The sequence below is a fragment of the Capronia coronata genome (assembly GCF_000585585.1).
Source record: "Capronia coronata CBS 617.96 chromosome Unknown acBCG-supercont1.5, whole genome shotgun sequence".
Taxonomy (NCBI): domain Eukaryota; kingdom Fungi; phylum Ascomycota; class Eurotiomycetes; order Chaetothyriales; family Herpotrichiellaceae; genus Capronia; species Capronia coronata.
This window is the reverse complement of record NW_006912897.1, coordinates 2,701,494-2,720,632: the sequence shown is the minus strand read 5'-3', so window position 1 is coordinate 2,720,632 and position 19,139 is coordinate 2,701,494. Positions and strand designations below refer to the sequence as shown.

The 19,139-nt window shown below is 51.9% G+C and overlaps 6 protein-coding genes across 6 annotated transcripts; 4 read left to right on the top strand and 2 right to left on the bottom strand.

The window, feature by feature from the left end:
* Positions 1–1,198: 1,198 nt before the first annotated feature.
* A1O1_06659 (uncharacterized protein) lies at positions 1,199–2,932 on the top strand (the record flags this gene model as incomplete). The annotated part of the gene is made up of 2 exons (XM_007727537.1): positions 1,199–2,612; positions 2,670–2,932. The coding sequence occupies 2 exons, from the start codon at positions 1,199–1,201 to the stop codon at positions 2,930–2,932; spliced, it is 1,677 nt and encodes a 558-aa protein (XP_007725727.1).
* Positions 2,933–4,022: 1,090 nt separating this feature from the next.
* Positions 4,023–5,759, bottom strand: A1O1_06658 (uncharacterized protein; the record flags this gene model as incomplete). The annotated part of the gene is made up of 2 exons (XM_007727536.1): positions 4,023–5,178; positions 5,242–5,759. The coding sequence occupies 2 exons, from the start codon at positions 5,757–5,759 to the stop codon at positions 4,023–4,025; spliced, it is 1,674 nt and encodes a 557-aa protein (XP_007725726.1).
* Positions 5,760–6,345: 586 nt separating this feature from the next.
* A1O1_06657 (uncharacterized protein) lies at positions 6,346–8,288 on the top strand (the record flags this gene model as incomplete). The annotated part of the gene is made up of 4 exons (XM_007727535.1): positions 6,346–7,462; positions 7,522–7,966; positions 8,046–8,141; positions 8,204–8,288. The coding sequence occupies 4 exons, from the start codon at positions 6,346–6,348 to the stop codon at positions 8,286–8,288; spliced, it is 1,743 nt and encodes a 580-aa protein (XP_007725725.1).
* A 3,050-nt stretch (positions 8,289–11,338) lies between these two features.
* On the top strand, positions 11,339–13,676 carry A1O1_06656 (glutamate carboxypeptidase II; the record flags this gene model as incomplete). Its single annotated transcript, XM_007727534.1, has 2 exons — positions 11,339–12,194; positions 12,244–13,676. 2 exons carry the CDS (start codon positions 11,339–11,341, stop codon positions 13,674–13,676), a joined length of 2,289 nt encoding a protein of 762 aa, XP_007725724.1.
* Positions 13,677–14,274: 598 nt separating this feature from the next.
* Positions 14,275–16,177, top strand: A1O1_06655 (uncharacterized protein; the record flags this gene model as incomplete). The annotated part of the gene is made up of 2 exons (XM_007727533.1): positions 14,275–14,385; positions 14,447–16,177. The coding sequence occupies 2 exons, from the start codon at positions 14,275–14,277 to the stop codon at positions 16,175–16,177; spliced, it is 1,842 nt and encodes a 613-aa protein (XP_007725723.1).
* Positions 16,178–16,770: 593 nt separating this feature from the next.
* Positions 16,771–17,614, bottom strand: A1O1_06654 (uncharacterized protein; the record flags this gene model as incomplete). Its single annotated transcript, XM_007727532.1, has 2 exons — positions 16,771–16,902; positions 16,955–17,614. 2 exons carry the CDS (start codon positions 17,612–17,614, stop codon positions 16,771–16,773), a joined length of 792 nt encoding a protein of 263 aa, XP_007725722.1.
* Between the last annotated feature and the right edge of the window lie 1,525 nt (positions 17,615–19,139).

Genomic DNA, 19,139 nt, shown 5'->3' with positions numbered 1-19,139 from the left:
TGCAAAGACTAGCAATCTCGCGTCGAGACGGGTTCTGCTGTGATATGGTCGGACCATTGGAGAGCCGAAACTTACCACGTCACAGCATCTCGGCCATAGAGTCGATTGGTGGCTTGCTAACCGTTGTCTAACCGTTGTCTGTCGATCACTTGAAGTTCCGATGGTGTCCTGCTATTACCGGGCCGTGTGCCGCAAGCGCGACTCCAGCGACCAAGGCACACTAGCCAGGGGGTATCTCCGTTCGGGTACCAAGTGGAAAAGTTGTCCACGATCTTATGGGTCTTGTTCGACATGGGCCCCACAATAGTTACAAGAAGAGTACCCCTGAGGCGTTCGAAGTCCGGTTGTTGTTTGACGTGATCACCACAGATTGCAAAGTATCCCCTCTTTGCTGGTCCTTTTGGTGGCGTCAGATCCTGGTCGATGGTCCCTGTTATCACAGCGCTACGGCACTGGCTCACCGAAGATCAATGTCCCAACGCAATCGACTTCAGCTCATGCAACAATCTTTTTTCAGCTACGCACCAGCCTGATAAGGGCTTGCTAGAGTCGTTCGACCTCCCTTGTGTCTACCCTGGCGTCATTTTTGTTCCAGCTACCTTGATCGGATCTGTCATCTCCTCGTTCGATACAATTTTCACATGTCACCTCTTCCAGGAAGACGCTATGCTTCTGGTGGCAGCACCGTAACCCGTTCTGAAGTCACATCCATGTCAATGTGATTATGGTGAGCAGGCCGACAATCCCGCAGTCGAGGTGCGAATCCGCATCCCTGCCAACATGGGAACAGTGATGCAAAACTTCAGCAATGGTCTCAGAGGACCACCGACGTCCATTGCTGGAGGCGATGCTCGCTCGCGACCCGCGTGTGTTCGATTACGGCATCGCCAATAGTCCTGCAGATCTTTGACAGATTCCAAGTTTTTGGCTCATCCATCTTTCGCACGATCTTGGATGGCAGTCTCTCTCTCTGCGAGCAAAGGTTAGTAGCAAAATTGGGCCTTTGGCACAAGGAGTTGACAGTCTCATTCCCCAGTGCACATCTTAGCAGTAATCTTACTCCCCTTCGAACCACTTTTTCTCCATTTTTCTCCCTCGCCGAGAAGTTCTTCCTGCAAGCAAGAAGACGGCGAAGAGGTTATCTCACATTTTCTGGAGTATCTTCATCGTCTCCGCCCCGGATCTGACAAACGACGCCATGGCCTTGGCGCTGTACAGTCTTTTTCTCGTTACGCTTTTGTGCTACAAGGCCTTGTCAGCGATCACGACCAGGAGAAAACATGCTCGTGAGGCTGCACTGCGAGGCTGCCAACCTCCACCAAGTGCGCCTCGCAAGGGCTTTCTGGGAATCGGCACGCTTAGGGAAAGTCTTCGAGCAACTCGAGAAGATAGAGGACCAATATGGATGCATCAGACGCTAAACGCGATTGGCAAGGACGTTCACACAGTGAGAGCCACCATTCTGGACTACGAACTGTTCATTACCAGGGATCCTGAGAATGTCAAAGCCATGTTTGCGACCCAGTCACAAGACTTTGACATTGGTCCACACCGCGAAAAATGCTTCAAGTCCCTGCTAGGCGAGGGCGTTATGACCAACCGCCAGGATAAGTGGAAGCACTCCAGGAGTCTGATCCGGCCGCAGTTTGCTCGGGACAACGTTGCAGACCTTGACCTGTTCCAAAAGCACTTCGAAGTTTTGTTGGGCAGACTGCCTGTCTCACAACACGGTTGGACGGCTAAAGTCGATCTCTCACCTCTCTTCTTTGACTTTACACTGGACACGTCAACAGAGTTTTTATTCGGCCAATCTGTCCATGCCCAGAGCCCCGACGCTCGTCTGAACAGTGATCTACCGTGGGACTCCGATATGCCCGATCTGTCCAGTTTTGGTCAGCACCTCGATGAGGCCAAGCATATCATCGACAGAAGGGGCGCATTGGCGAAATACGGTTGGCTCTTACGCGACAAGGCTTTCCCGGATCATTGCAATGCGGTGCAGAAATCCGTGGATTACTTTGTCAAAGCCAAGTTGAAGAGCACCTCTGACTGCGAGAAGGGGCTTGAGGCAGCAAACGGAAAGAACAAATTTGTCCTACTCGACGAGCTGGTGAAAGAAACAAGAGATCCACTGGAACTTCGTTGTGAACTGCTCAATGTTCTCCATGCTTCAAGGGACACCACGGCGGCTCTCCTGGGTTGGTGTTTCTATTTTCTAGCACGTCACCCTGGTGTGCTTACCATCCTTCGACAAGAGATCTTGGATCAATTGTCGCGAGATCCCGCAACCGAGATTACATTCTCGGCCCTCTGGACTTGCCGATATCTACAACATGTCGTGAATGAGACCATTCGTATTGTTGGCATCGTCCCCATGAATGAGCGTGCTGCTATCCATGACACGACGTTGCCACGGGGTGGGGGTCTAGATGGCGAGAGTCCAGTATTTGTCCCGAAAGGAACCCAAGTGCTCATCCCCACGTACTCGATGCAGCACCGCGAGGATATCTGGGGCCCGGACGTGGAAGAGTTTAGACCAGAACGATGGCAGGACCGCAAATTTGGCTGGGACTTTATCCCCTTTGGCGGGGGAGCTCGCCAATGCCTCGGTCGTAAGTTTCCCTTTTTCGTTGATTGCGACGTCGCCCTTTCTGACTGTCTATCTACAGAGCAATTCGCACGTACCGAGGCGATGTACACTATAGCTAGAATGCTTCAGGTATTTGACAAAGTTGAGAGTCTGGAGACTCCGGGACCGATCAAGATGCATCACAATATTGAGAATAGAAGTGGGACTGGCGTACAGGTCCGACTTCATCTCGCTTCGCTCTCTTCCCGCAAGTTTCTCAATTGCCGACCGCAGGCTGATAACCTTACGTTGGACTCCGATTCTGACCTTGGACTGGGAGCTGACAGACTGCCAAAGATATGAGAGACTCGGGTAAGACGGAAGGATGTTATCTTCGTATCGCTGTGCAGACCTGGTCTCGTGCAGGGATAGCACGAAGAAATAGCTTTCATGGCCTAATGAATATAGTCGAATATCTCTTTGCACAAGTATATATATATGTGCAATTTCTATGCTTTGAATTGCTATATATGAATCTCAGGTAGTAATGCTTTGAATTTTCAGAAATGGAGAGGAGATGATGGAGACGCGAGATGCGGTAAATATCTGGCGTGGGCGTGTCGACTGGCAGCGCCTGTTCTGTGGCCCATTATATGCCCAGCGTTACCAGGCATTCTTTACTCTTGCGGCCACCAAGATCGTGGTCCCATCACGGTCTTCATCGTGCTGGTGCTGGTGCTGGTGCTGTGTCCTCAGCTCCAAAGCGTCGTCTGTAATGTGCTATATAAGTCTGATAGGGTAACTACTCTTTTCCCCACGAATCTAAGGCAAAGTATCGATATTCTCACAGGAGACAGGAAGAGCTGCAGCGCCCGGAAACAGAGAAGTGGCGTAAGAGGCACTTTCACCAGGCGGAGCAATTGCTATTTACCGCGTCCTGGATGGCTCAATACTATCCTGTGGACGATAGTCGATTCTGCCTATAACATATGATAGCATCAGCGACGGACTGCCCCTTGCGCATACTCCATACCTGTTATTAACAACAGAATATGCTCATACGACCTGAATAGAGAATAACATCGACTCTCGCGTTGGTTAATGGACGTTCTTCTAACCAATGATAGTGATTACCTTCATAGCCACGACAAATCAACCGATTAAAAACAGATCACTCAATCAGGCAGAGACTGGCCAATCGCGGAAGAGGCATACAACAGTGCTGTGGCGGCCGACAGGATACCGAGTAGACACTGATGGGAAGATTAACGTACGCCAGGTCGAGTCACGTATTGACATGACGGCTCATATGACTACCTGGTGTAGGTCGATTGATCATTTGCAAAGGCCGCCATCGCTTCATTCTTATACTCCATCTCGGCAGTCACCCCACAACTTGGACCAAGCCTGCTCAATACTCTCGTCGCCGTCCTCTGTAACAGGGATACGACTTTCAGATTACCGCAGAGTCCCACAGTTTCCCCCAGGTACGCTGGAAGACGTTTTGCTGCTTCTCTTCGTCGGCCTTTGCGGTGGCGTTCTCCCAATACTCGCACTCCCTGTCGATTTGTTCCTTACCCGCGAAGATGTCAACCTCTGACCATTTGGCGTGCTTCGTCCTTTTCATGATCTTCCATAAGCCATACAGCACCATGACGTAAGGAATTCCAAAATAGGTCGTTATGAACCCTTCTGTGTCCCAGGGAACGAAATAGTCGAATCCTAGAAATAGGATGAGGGTGAGGCCAGTGCCAATACCAATATAGGCGTGGTATGGCATGAACGGCGCTTTCCACGGAAGAGAATCCCGGCTGATACCTTGGGCTTGAAGGGATTTGTAGAATCCGACCCAGATCGTCAACATCATCGTGTAGTTGATAAGCGTTGCACAGGTCGATAGTCCCACGAACCAGTTGAAGACAGTAGCCGAACTGTTGCTGGCAACCATAAAGGTTAAGCAGGATAACAATGATACCGCGATCACCGCATAGATTGGTACTCCTTTTTTCGTGCATTTGCGGAAGATCTTGGGCGCCTGACCATCGATCGAGAGCTGATACAACGATCTTGTCGAAGTATAGAAGTATGCGTTCCCGCAACTCCACCCTGAAGTGAGAATCACGAAATTGACCAGACTGTCCAGGCCTTTGATGCCCAAATTCCGGATACCGATCACGAAAGGAGAAGCAGCTGAACCGGTAGATCCCTGCGAGAGGGCTTTGAGGAGATGTGGATCTCTGCTTGAGCAAATAATTCCGACCGAGAGCACTCCCAGAAGGTAGAATCCAGCTACTCGAATCCAAACCAGTCGGGCCATTCGTGGAATTGACTTTCGCGGGTTGACAATTTCACCGGCGGCAAATGCGATCATATCGGGGCCTCCAAGAGAAAAAGCGGCATACCTCATGGCGACGAAGAAACCCAAGAACCGCCCTGTTGCTCCGGTTGTATAGTACTCGTGCATAGCGTTACCATGTTTCCAATTTCGAAAGCCATAGGCGTCGTGTTTCGGGTTGCCGCCCACCATTGTGATGAAAGTGAGGAGAGCCAGCCCGATAACGAGCAATACTTTCAAAATGGAGAAGACGAACTCGGCTTCTCCGTAGTATCTGCAGCAATGTCAGCTCTAGTAGGTCTGAGGGAGGTTGGGACATGCTTAACGCAATACTTACTTCACGGCAAATACGTTGATGGCAATGATAATGACCATAGCCATCAAAACCCATACTGCCCCGTTCACATTGATATTCCAATATCCCATGACGGAAACCACGGCCGATGCCTCTGTGCAGACCAGGACGACGGCGGCATAGAAATACGCCCATCCAAATGCGAAACCAAACGCTGGATCCACATATCGATTCGCCATTTCGAAGATGCCTCGACGCATTGGCAGTATAGTGCAAAGTTCGCCGACACAAATCGTGGTGGGAACCGCAAAAAGAAGCGGATAGATGATGAATGCCAGGAAAATGGATAGTGGTCCTCCTTCAGAGAGCGCGCCTCCGATACCCACAAAGAGACCCGTACCAATACTTCCACCGATGGCCATAAGCTGAACATGGCGAGATGTCAAGCCACGTTTGGTACCACCATACTTTAACTCGTCGGCGTCAAAGGTTTCTCCTGCCTCGACGGTAGGAGTTGTTCCCACCGCCGCCTCCTTGCTGTCCACAAGTTTTTCTGCCATAGCTGTCCAGTACTGAGGTCGGGATGAGACGAAGTGACTGCGGCGGCGGCGGCGGCGGCGGCGGTCGTCCATGTTATAGCATCGCCGATACCCCTATCAAGGCGTGCCATCATGGACAAAGGACATCGCCGTTGAGGCTGTGCTTGGCAGATACAGACTCAGGAATTTACCGTTGACTGACAGCATTATCATTCGCTGAATGAATGCTTGTTCTCGTCTTTCTTATCTCTGGGACTGTTGTCTTTTCCTAATTCGGACATCAAGGCAGTCCAGGACCTCTTATCTACATCCACAACCCGCGGTAATCCACACCAGCATTGTTGCTTATCTTCAAGGCCATGTAACCATGACTGCTGACTGCGATGGCCGCTGCTGTCGGGCGTCCTTCTGGTCAAGTGCTCGCCGATATCCGTAACTGGATTGATATCAGAGGCACAAGAATCCTATCTACGATCGCGGACCTCCTTCGCGCGCAGACAGACGGGGGATTGGCATCTAGCCAAGCGATCTTGATTTATTCTTCTCTGTAAGGCTTAAGTTGTCACCAACCTGGTCACATCAATTGGATAAGGCAGCTTGTAACAAGATGATTTCGGTGGTTGCTACAAGCTCGTGGTCGCTGATGTGGATGCCAGTACTTTTGGCTGCTGTCCTTCAGGTGATTGTAGTCATCAAAAGACTATTTTCTCCTCTGTCTCGAGTCCCGGGTCCCTTCATCACGAAGATTTCATATGTGCCCATCTTCGCATACGACCAACGCTCCAAACGCACAGCATGGATCCGACGACTTCACGACAAGTATGGCCCTGTGGTTCGTGTTTCACCCACCGAAATCTCTGTGGCATCTGCCACGGGCATTCGCGACATTTTCGCGGGATCGTCGAGTTCGGGAGGACCGTACCCTAAGTCTAAGACATTCGAACTGTTCAAGCATTTCGGTGCTCGTAACTCTTTCACCTCCATTACCTCTGCTCAGCATGGCTGGCGCCGAAAGGTGATAGGGGCAAGCTATTCGCAAAGTGCCGTTCTAGCGCGCGAGGCCGCAACAGGAAACATTTGGCGTACCGCTGGGAATTACATCCACTATATTGGTCGCGCCGGCATGCCCGCGGGAGGAAACTCTATTGCCAAGTCTGTCGACATTCATACAGCCAACACCTTCTTCGCCGGCGATAGTGTGTCATCGTATGTCTTGCTCGACGGTCTTCAGGCGCTGCTTGGCAATGAGAAACACCAGCGACTCATTGTCAACACGCAAGAGAAACCTGGAGACGTGCTCTCATACTTCCACCAAGAATATCGAGAGTTTTTCAACTGGCTCAATGCCATCAAGATCTTCGTTAGGGCGTGGGTGCCGGGGTTAGGTCCCCAGGTCTTGTCGGAGAGAACTCGGGTCGGCGACAAAGACCCCAAAAAGCTCAACTCCGTATGGTATGGTGGCACCGAGTACCGCGACTTCACGTACAAGAGCTATCTGGATGCCAAAAGCGAGCTCAAATCGAACCCTCAGTCACTGGCTCGAGGTCCTATCACACTGAAGCTGGCGAACAACGTCATTACAGGAGAGCAAATCCAGACCAGTAGGAATCCTGTTGTCGAAGATCCGAGCATGAGGGGATTTGAAAGCGAGGGGAACTTTCACAAGGACGCTGGTGCTGCCAGTGAAGCAATGGATCATCTCATTGCAGGACAAGACACGACATGTGAGCAACAACTGCATAGATCATGTGGCTTCTGTGTGCTAATCAAGATCTTATCTTAGCCGAGACACTCTCTCACGCATTTCAAGCTCTTTCTATGCTACAAAACAAGCCGATCCAAGACAAACTTCGCGCGGAGATTGCTACTCTGAATCTCCCAACAGAACACGATCAACCATTGCAGTCCGAACAGCTAAGCCATCTCATGAGGGCACCATACCTTGACGCGGTGATCAAGGAGACACTACGTTTATACCCACCCCACACAACGAACATTCAACGCACCGTTCCTGCAGGCGGCCGTGTGCTCGATGGACTTTATTTGACTGGTGGTGCCAAGGTCGGAACTTCCGCCTATGTCGTCCACATGAACCGTGAGGTTTTTGGCCCCGACGTGGAATCCTGGAAACCAGAGAGATGGCTTCTCGAGGACAAAGACCAGGTCAGACAGATGGAACAGACGCTGTGGGCATTTGGTAGCGGCACAAGAGGATGTGTTGGCAAACAGTAAGAAGCCTGATCCTTTCGTCGAGACTTCTATTACACTACAAACTGTTCTTTACTGACTTGGAGTGTCCCATTCCAGCCTTGCTATGGTCGAAATGAAAATTCTGCTGTCGTCTCTGTACGGACGATACACAACAATACCGGATCAACAGAGAGAGGTGCCCCTAGAATCAAAGTAAGTCTTCAAGGCGGTTCTCCATTCTCTCGAGTTCCAAACAGCTAACGAATAATTTACAGCCATTTCAAGTTCCGCAGCACCAATCGCGACTACTCTTATTTCCCGAATGCTGGTGGTCGGATTGTGTTTGCGGAAGACATCTAAACCTCTAGAGGCAAACCGGATTTACTAATCAAGTTTTGCCAGCACGTTTCACCTGGATCGTCGAGGCCAACATATAGGGCGACATGAAGATAAAAAGGCTTGGGTTTTGTCGCTGTTATATGAAGGGCATCCCGGTGCAGATGACGTCGCTCTCAACTGGCATCAGCGGAAGAGTGCTCGCAGTGTTTGCCTAGGGTTTCGGCACGGTCTAAGTATGAGAATCTCCATTTGGCCGCCATATCGAGGCCGGCACGGCAGTATGCAAACTCAAAATTTGGTAGTCCATTATATTCGGGTTCGCCTGGGTAGATCGGATGCCTTGGTCAGACTCAAAACGTTTAGAGACCTTTTCTGGAATGCTACTGGTTTCATCCGATTTGGCCAATTCTCCAAAGCCCAGTGCCATCAATCGAGCAGAGTCCCACATCACCGATGCCCTTTCCGTTGTGGCTGCCATAGCTGCCAACAAGTCTCTAGGTACTGGCCAGACATTCCGGGTTGACGAACTTATCAAGGTTCCGTAACGCGCGTATTTTCTTGTTGCCTGTCATCGGTGAAGAAACACGTCGCAGCGGTATGCCTTTGGTACTGGTTGTACTAAGAGTCTCGTTGAAATATCGGATCGATCAATGGATAGATACGTGAATGCGTCGGTGGCACACAGGTGAATGCTTGACACTCCAGTGAACCCCAATGCGGCAGCCTTGCAGGCCGATGTTGTTCTTGCAGACCAATCAACGTGAAGTGGCTTACGGCCGACTGTGGAGAATATTGCATAAGCCAAGTTGCACCCAATTGCAGTGCATACCATCAACAACAGCAGGGACTGCATATTGAATAGGTCAAATGAACCGTTGTCTGCAGGGTTCCTCACCCGCATTCTTTCCAAGTTGTGTACATCGCTAGGATTGAGACGATATCGGGAATCATTCGACTGCTTGACAGAAAGCGCGACGCTATCATTTCGCTCATGAATTCCTCTCGCTGCTTCGACAGCTAGGGGTTACAACTTTCTATCACCTCACCTCAGGAGATGGACAGAGATCCAAAGGAGGTGGTAGGCGCAGTCAGGGGTGACATCGTAAGTGACACCATTTCTCCAGCCGAATCAGATGCTTATTATTTTGACGTATACAGGACAACAACCCTTGCTCCTACTGTTCGAGCCAAGCAAAGGTTGGGACTAACGTCGTAGTTCGATTGGGTAGGAAAGATGGTCGAATGTGCGAATGGAGCCACTCATCTCAGCGAATACATGAACAACCACATTTGGTCGTGACTTGGGATGACTTCGACAGGCTTACGCCTTTGAGAAAACGACACCCTCCGCAGACCGCTTTTCGCAACACCAGCAAGAAACGTTACGGGAAAACTCGTCTCTTTCGAGCCATACCCGCCAGAGAACACCGAAGACGACCTTGGGGGCGTGGGCCTCTGCTGCTCCCTGACGACTTATTGAAGTTTTGGTTGCCTGGCTAAAGATTGTTGCAACACTCCTCAAGCCAAGATGATGTTCAAGCCGCCGCTTCCAACGACCAGTATTTGCTGGAAACGGTGACATTTCGTCTCGCGGGCCCCATGACTAGAAGTGGCGTCCGAAAGTCAATCGTGGAACTTTGGACTCGGAGCAATCTTCAGTATGGAAGCGCTAGAGGGTATTTGCAAGAAGGGCACCATGTCCTTGGGCGGGATCCCAAACCTGTTTTGGGTGTGCATTGTCCGTCGGCTCGATCTTGTCTGTCGCACTTGAGGACATTCGCAGTGCATTGATCGGACAAGTGGCAATTGTGGAATGGTTGCATCACAGATCTGCCTCCTGGGGACCCAGAATCGTTGGTTCTTGCAATCGGACGTGTATGTTCGTTGCAGTGTTGTGAACATCGAGGGGCGACGAAACGGCGCCAGCGATAACCAGGGTGACCTTTCAAACAGGCAGAACGCAATCATGGTGGAGCGCATCAAACTCTCCGAGCACCAATAGATTTTGCCGTGCTCTGGTATTCACTGTCCCAGACCTGGCCTGGGATCCCAAGCAAATGTCGTCGTCACTAGTAAGACGTCTGTAGGCAATCAAGCAATCTTAGTTCGAACCACTGCTCCACGATAATGGACGAGTTGGAAAGAGCCCAATATGGGAGGTTCGTACATCTCAAGATTGCCGTCAATGCTCCTTGCCGCAGGATTGCTAGCACCTGAAGGACGCCCCAATTGGAGAGCAGAGCAGACGATGTGGATGAAGTCCTGGAAGACAGCTTGTCTCAGAGCCTTCGCATTCCACGAACCGAAGCAGCCTGCCATGCGGCGACCCGATATGACTTGATCTTTAGTGGACGAGAAGCTGGTCGACGAGCGGCTAGGAGCATAACAGATCTGGCATCGGAAGGCTAATGTAGACCAGGGTGCCCAGCACTCTTGCACGAGGTGTTCGTAGATACAACAGCATTCTTGAGTTGCAATAAACCCAGCTCTTCCATCAACTAGTTCTGGTAGAATAGCAGACAAAAGATTGGCGCTGCCCGAAAATCAAGACCGCGTGACGAAGGTAGGGCCATCGTATCCACGAGGACTTCATGGGCGGAGAGTGGTGTCATGCCGGCACAATATTGCCTGGGCCGTCGGATCTCAGGTGACTGCCCTCAACAACTTTTTCTGTGTAGACAGGGCAATGAGCGCAGATGTGTGAAGGCGTAGTAGGCCGGTGCAACTGATCAACAGCGACCACGCAAGTCCTGGATGGGATGAGGAAATGCAATACGTACTATGGTGTTCGATAGGACCGTCTCAGGGTGTCGGGGAACGATGGCCCAGTGTTCGGTGAGTCGAGCGCAGGTGACATTATTGCACCCAACCCAAGTGACCCCGGAGATCTTGCCGGAAGGCATATTGAGGCAATGCGGAGTTAAGCATTCGGCTGACTTTCCTCCGCATCGTCCATGTCGTTAGCAATGGAACATATGATGGCATTGTAATGAAGGTGCGCCAGCACGGTCAAAGGGAAGGACTCGCCTGTCTCGAATACCTTGTCCTTCGTTGACTGGCATGCAATCATAATGGATGAGCGTACGCCCTTGATATCGACGGTCAGCGTGACTCGGCCCCGACCTGGGTATCACCACTCAACCTTTCGGCGTTTCTGCACCATTGCATTGGGAAGCACTCTCATCGCCGTTGTGATTTGCTTCCTCATTCCGATTGCAGTTCTTCCTCGAGATCACGATTCTCCTTCCTCATACCTGCCTTGGTCCCGGCCATTTCCCCGGTCCTGGCCGCATACCAGTGGAATCAGCGTTGAAGAGCTCCGGGAGATCCTGTCCACCACGCCGGATGAGGACAATGCACGTTCGTGGAGCGAATACTACACAGCGGGTCCCCATCTGGCCGGCAAAAACCTGAGCCAGGCCGTATGGACACGAGACAAGTGGGAAGAGTTTGGAGTCAAGGCCGATATCGTGGCGTACGATATCTACATCAACTATCCGATTTCGCACCGGCTTGCTCTGTTGAAAGAAGGGCAGCTGAAGTATGAATGTAGCTTGGAAGAAGATGTTATTCAAGACGATCCAACAACATCACTGAAAGACCGTGTCCCAACTTTCCACGGATATTCTGCAAGCGGCAATGTCACCGCACCATACGTGTTTGTCAATTACGGCACCTATCAAGACTTCGAAGACCTGCAAGCTGCCAACATCACATTAAAGGGCAAGATTGCATTGGCCAAATATGGCGCAATCTTTCGTGGCCTCAAAGTCAAGCGCGCCCAAGAGTTGGGCATGGTTGGGGTGGTCATGTACTCGGATCCGCAGGACGATGGCGAAGTCACTGAAGAGAACGGCTACAAACCTTATCCTGAAGGACCAGCTAGAAATCCGAGCAGTGTGCAGCGCGGCAGTACGCAATTCCTAAGTAGGCCTCACGAGCTCCCATGGCTGACCAGAACTAACAGGTGTCGCAGGTACTCTCCCCGGTGATCCAACAACGCCTGGTTATCCCTCAAAGCCGGGAGTCCCTCGAGTTGATCCTCATGGGTCAACGCCGCAGATCCCTTCGCTTCCCATCTCGTACGGAGACGCTCTTCCCCTCCTGAAGGCGCTGAACGGCCATGGGCCCAATGCAACTTCGTTTGGCAAGCATTGGCAAGGAGGAGGACTCGCCTACAAGGGGGTAGAATACAACATCGGGCCCTCGCCCGATTCTGTTGTCCTCAACCTCGTGAACGAGCAGGATTATGTAACGACTCCTTTGTGGAATGTGATCGGCATCGTCAATGGGACTATCCCAGACGAGGTTATCGTTCTGGGCAATCATCGAGATGCGTGGATCGCAGGTGGTGCGGGAGATCCTAATTCGGGCTCGGCAGCACTCAACGAGGTCATCCGATCCATTGGAAAGGCCCTTGAGGCCGGGTGGAAACCCCTCCGTACCATTGTCTTTGCTAGTTGGGATGGTGAAGAGTACGGTCTAATAGGGTCAACGGAGTGGGTGGAAGAATACCTTCCTTGGCTGTCCGCTCACGCGGTGGCGTATCTGAACGTCGACGTGGGTGCCCGTGGGAAGCACTTCGAGGCTGCGGCATCACCCATCCTTAACAAACTTATTTACAACGTCACTGGTGCAGTTCCGTCGCCAAACCAAACCACTGAAGGACAGTCCGTCGGCGACATCTGGGATGGACGAATACGGACCATGGGCTCTGGAAGCGATTTCACAGCATTCCAGGATTTTGCCGGTATACCCTCCCTCGATCTCGGGTTTGGCAGTGGCCCCGATGACGCGGTCTACCATTACCACTCAAATTACGACAGTTTCCATTGGATGGACAACTATGGCGACAAAGGATGGCAATACCACGTCGCCGTCGCTAAGGTATGGGCGTTGCTCGCAGCCCAGCTTGCGGAAACACCGATCCTGTCACTGAGTGCGGGTGATTATGCAAAAGGCCTGTCAGAATATCTAGACGACGTCAAGGATAGGGCTAAGGAGTATTCGGCAATGTCGGGCTTCAGTTTTCGCGAACTGGACAGTGCCACGACAAAGTTCCGGAAGTCTGCAGCTCACTTCGACGAGTATACAGCCAAGCTGGGGCAGCGGCTTGCAAAGCGTGTGCCATGGTGGCAATGGTGGAAAAAGGTCAAGCTCTTTTATGAAGTCCGAAAGGCAAACCAGAAATACAAGGTGCTAGAGCGGCAGTTTCTCTTCCCCGGCGGACTCGACAGCCGACCCTGGTTCAAACATGTTGTTTTCGCGCCTGGAAGATGGACCGGATATGCTGGAGCAACCTATCCCGGTCTGGTCGAGAGCTTCGAGGATAGAAACATGACGAATGCGGAACGATGGGAGCATATCATCAGAGAAAGGCTGGGTTCGGCCACGGAGCTGCTGAAGTGACATTTCGACTGTATATACGCGATTGAATTAGGCAGTTTTCGGACTGATACAAAAGCAAAGATGTACATCTACCTGCCCCCAGTTGCCCATATGGTAATACACACTTTTGAGCGCAAATCAAGCACATGACTCCTTGTTTCTGTCATGATTGAGATATTCCCCAGGTTCGTCGAGGTTGCCACGGAGCCCCCCAAGAGTATCTTGAGAAATCCGAATCTGGCAGGCTGTTCGAGATAAGAGCCCCCATGTCAGACTGCCCCATTGGGGGTACTCACTCGCCTCGCCTCATTTCGCTGGAAGGCGGATTTCTCCAACCAAAAACCCCTCTTTCCTGTTGCCGCTCCTCTTCGATTGCTTCAGCGTTTCTCCGTCCCCTTCACCGCTACTGGACTGACGAGTCCTCGAGTCCTCCCGCTAAAATGTGTCGGTCACAGTGGGAACCAGGCCAATCTGCGCCCTTTGATGCCTGTATCGACTTCACGCCGACTCCTTTGCCCTCTTATACCGTTGTCAACCATCCTCCACGCTCTCGCTGTCAATACTGCGCACGTTCAGGAAATTTCCATGGCTCAATCGTGCTGCGTTCATATCCCAAGTCATGGTCAAGGTCGACAAACCCACACAGCGGCTGCCCAAGCAGCAGCTGCTCATCCTTGCAGTATGCCGCTTCGCAGAGCCTGTGGCGATGACTTCGGTCTACCCCTACCTTGTGCGTTCCCTTCCTACAGTCCCTGTCGTTTCCTGTGCGGCCTGTACTTACCGCTCTCCAGCCTGAGATGATACAGTCTTTCCATGTCCCCAACGATAAGGTCGCTCGGTGGGCAGGACTCATGTCCGCCGTGTTCTCGCTGTCTCAGTGCCTGACTGGCATAGCGTGGGGCAGGGCCTCGGATCGCTTTGGGCGGAAACCCATCATACTCCTTGCCTTGACCTGCACGATGGTGTCCAGTGTCCTGTTCGGTTTCTCCAAAAACTTGGTGTGGGCTTTCATAACACGATCGTTGCAGGGCCTGTCAAACGGGAATGTTGGGATCATAAGGACAGCGGTTGCAGAATTAGTACCACAAAGAGAACTACAGCCCCTGGCATTCAGCATCATGCCGCTGGTCTGGAACATTGGGAGTATTTTTGGGCCCTCGTTCGGCGGCTCCCTAGTCCATCCTGTCGAACGTTATCCCAGGATTTTCGGCAATTTCAAGTTACTTGAGAACTATCCCTTCGCTCTCCCGAACCTCCTCATCAGCCTCCTGTTCCTTTGTGGGATCAGTGCGGGCTTTCTATTTCTGCGTGAAACCTTGGAAGAGAAGAAATCCCGGCGAGACTACGGATTACTTGTCGGCAAACTGGTCATCGCACCATGTACGCGGAAGAAGCCCCGGGCTCGGGCGTATTCCACAGACGAGTCTGATCCCTTCTTGCGGGGTACGTCAAGCGAGATGTCCTCGCCTATCGTGGGTTCAGAGATCAAGCCTCCGAAGCAAACACCCGGGTGGTCGCAGGTCTTTTCGAGGCAATCAAACATCAACCTGGCCGTATACACGTTGCTCGCAATGCATTCGGTGGCTTTTGACCAGTTGTTGCCCATCTTCATGCATTACCCTGTTCAGTCGATTCCAGATCCAGACGTGCATCTGCCGTTGAAATTTGCTGGTGGCTTTGGGATCGATTCGAACAGAATAGGTCTGCTGTTCACTGTCTATGGCGTCTTTGGCATGCTCGTCCAATTCTTCATATTCCCTACATTTGCGAGGAGATTCGGTGTATTGAACTGTCTGAAGGCGTGTACTGTGATATTCCCGATGGTGTACATTGCCACCCCCTTCACTGCGCTACTTCCAACGGATTCTTCCAGGCAAGGAGTCATGATGGTGTTGATGCTGATCAAGGGGTTTTGTGGTATCTTTGCATTTCCTTGCTCCACCATCCTTCTCACGAACAGCGCCGCTAGTCTCAAGGTCCTGGGCACTCTGAACGGAGTCGCAACCAGTGTCTCGGCTATCGGTCGAGCAACTGGACCTGCCCTTGCAGGAGGCACCTTCACCGCTGGAGTCGACATAGGTTACTTGATCATTCCTTGGTGGACCTTGGCTCTGGTCGGCGCTATTGGAGCAATCCCGGTCTGGTCATTGGTCGAAATGGAGGGATTCAGCAGCGGCCAGGATGATGAAGATGAGGAAGGTGAAGAGGATTTAGAAGATGAAGATGATGCGAAGGCAACCGGCGTCCCTTCCACAGCGGCTCACTCGCGCCATTCGTCGACAGCCGCCTGCAGTGATGATGTCTTTGTGGACGACGAGACCCCGCCAGAATCAGCAGGGTTGAGTCGGGCCACTTCCAGGACTTCACTGGGTGTGCCTCGGCGCCACAGCCTTCATCTCCACCGAGTAGCCAGTCCCATTGGAATGGGTCCTGGGATCGTGCCTGCTGGAGCCAGGAGATACAGCAGTGATCTCGGGGCGACGAGGAGTGGCTTGGGTGCGGGTGGCACGAGTTACTATTGAGCTGGTGTCGAGTTTCTTTGTTTTCGCATTGATAGGTGTTCGCAAACATGCATAAAACATGGAATGCCAAAAGACGAATATAGCATTTCTCTGTCAGGGTTGCCAGGCCTGGATGCTGCCAGGCTTCGTGAAGGCGAATAGCTATTACAAGGCACCGGCAGGCGACCGGTCAAGTCAAAAGGTTCAGCATATACCAGTTTCACCCCAAATCAGCACCACCTGGAGTGTAATGACATGAGTGAACCAAAATGTGGATGACTTTTTTTCATGCAGTCAAAGTGACTGTTCACATGGACTTTGATTCTGTGATTTTTCAAGTCTGTTCTGCTGTCCGTGTAGACTATCTCCAGGTTAACCATCTTTTTCCTGTAGATGAGAGCCAAACTCCGTCGCTATGCCAAAATCAACTATCACATCTTCTTTACAGCCCGTTTAAGGAGGGCCAACGTTTGGGGGCTTTCGGAATGGTCGCTTGGGTCGCATCCTCCGTGACGATGCCCTATCCTGTAGGGGCTCCCATAATTTGCTCGTGCTGTTGAAATGATGGCTGCGGGCAATGTCAATAGTGGCACTGCAAGGGGAACTACCAGTACTCACTGCTCGAAAGTGGTAAGGGTGAGGCTTTTCTTGCCGTATTCCTCCTCCAGCAATGCGGTATATTCAAAAGGGATTTTGACATGTATGCCTTCGAAAAAGCTATCTCGCAACGGAAAGATGTCCTCCTCCTAGACCCGGGGTCAGATTGCGCGCACGGACAGGGGTTGGTGTCATGCATACCAGATACTTGTGCTTGTCTTTGCACATCAAAGCGCCCAGCACGCCTTCCGCCCTGGCGGTGTAGTTCGGTCGTACAGTAGAAATGTCGATGAAGAGGCCAGTCTCGGTGTCGATCCATCTTGCGTCGATAACGTTCAGCGTGTCATCCACGCCCCGAATGGTGTAATGCGGGTTGACCTCCATAAGGTATGTCCGGCCATTCTCGGTCCCGGGGAGTCTGAAATGATATTCAGTCATGTTGTAGTAGTTCGCGAGGAAGGCAATGGTCGTTTCAGACACCTGGACATCGAGGTCCGAGTCCCATGGTAGGATTTTCTGATTCCACCACCAACCCAACAAGGTTCCGTGCATTATCCAAGTCTCGGCCCCGATATCAGCCATGGTGGCCAAGAAGGTCTGCATGAGAGCTGTCAGGTGTGGCAGCCGCTCTTCCTGGCCAATCTGGGCGGCGGCAAACCGGCCATCGTAGTGAGGATGAAACGTCGACTCATGGAAGTATTTATCTTTGGGATCTCCGCCTTTTCCACTTCGATCTCGATCCAGACCTGTCCGAACATCGAGGAAGTCGGCGTCACCACGCACGAGTGCTGTGTCTCTGTAGACAGGAAGGACGAGCAAGAGGACTGCCAGACAGAGCCGTGCCGCTGTATGGAGGGTCATTGCTCGGGGCTGCGGATGGACATGTCGGTGAATAGGGTGATGTCGATAGGATGCCTCTCTCGTCCAGCAAGGTAGCGAAGCAGCGGATATCGGGAGGAAGTGATGTGATGATTGTTGAAAGCGAATGCGAATGCGAATGCGAATGCGGCAAGTGGTCGTGTGCTCGTCGCAGGAAGTGTTTCTGCGGACCTGCCGGGATCAACGCTGGGCGACCAAATATAGCACGCCGGCTTGTATAGACGACCGTACTTCGCGAGGAGGTCCCCTGATCGATAAGGTACTATGCCAGGCACTGCAGGAAATCGCGGGCTTTTCGGTGTGCCCTACGGCGGCCCTGCGGGCGAGAAACGACTAATTGTGATAAGTGGTGGCGGAGCTCAACAAATCAATACCTAATACCACCTAACGTATTGATAAAATTGGAGAAATCGTCCACTGGCACGGGTCGGAGTTGCAGTCGCATAAGGTGCTGACAACTGCGGCAGGTCTATGGGCTCATCAGGCGTGTAGGGACAGGTAGGTGGTGATGATGCGAATACATTACTGCAGTTTATATACACCTTACTAGGTAGGTATGCATGTTCACCATCAAGAAGTCCTTACCTAGAAAGACCAGTCCCCAGGATATAGGTACGTGCTGAGTGCCCCCGTTACAAGCATACGCGTACACACTACAGACCCTGTCCCGATCGGCGTGGCCTCCTTAGCCCCCTTCAGAGCCCACCACCCAAGTGCTTGTTCAAAAATTGCGGCAGGCAATTCTACCTGCGAGTCACGTACAGAGGACGTAGGTATTGACGTCCGCTCAAAAGTTACTTGTGCAAGCCACGTAAGACCGATGTCGTGTGCCCAACCAAAGTTGAGGTCCGGAAAGCCGAGACTGGGATCTGATGTTACCCCCAATCCGTTCCTGGTCTGCCCGCTGCGGCTTGCCGGCTCGAACTCTCGTTGAGGTACAGCTCTACGGGTCAGGGGTCAGGGGTCAGGAATATGGTGCAGACGACCAGATGGATTATTTCCAGCCAGCTCTCTAGAGTCTCGTGGAGCTCACGGAAAGAAGGCGGAATTCTCTTTTCCCAGGTACCTACTCACCTACCTACAGGTATCATGTACCCAGGGTCTAGACAGCGCAGACGTTCCATGTGCCAGCGCTCCGGCTGCCAGGGCGGTGCCAGTGTGCAGTGCGCGGCCCTAAAGAATTAAGCTTTGCTTTCACAATGCTTGGTGCATTTAAGCCCCCTTGGCTTCTGTCCAGTGCCGTGTCCGAGCGACAAGCACAGACACTGGGTTTCTTTGGCCTAAGGGCCTGTTCGGCATACCCACTGGCAGGTCAGGTCAGGTACCTAGGTATCTACGCCGAGAACACCCACGGTAATATAAGGTACATTAGGTATGTAATGATTCCTAATGGTTGATACCGTGATCGACTCGTCAACTTGCTTCTGCCCCTTACCAGCCATGGGACAACATCTGCGCCATCTCAGTCGCGTTTGAAACGCGCTACCACACAGTGGCAATCTGTAAC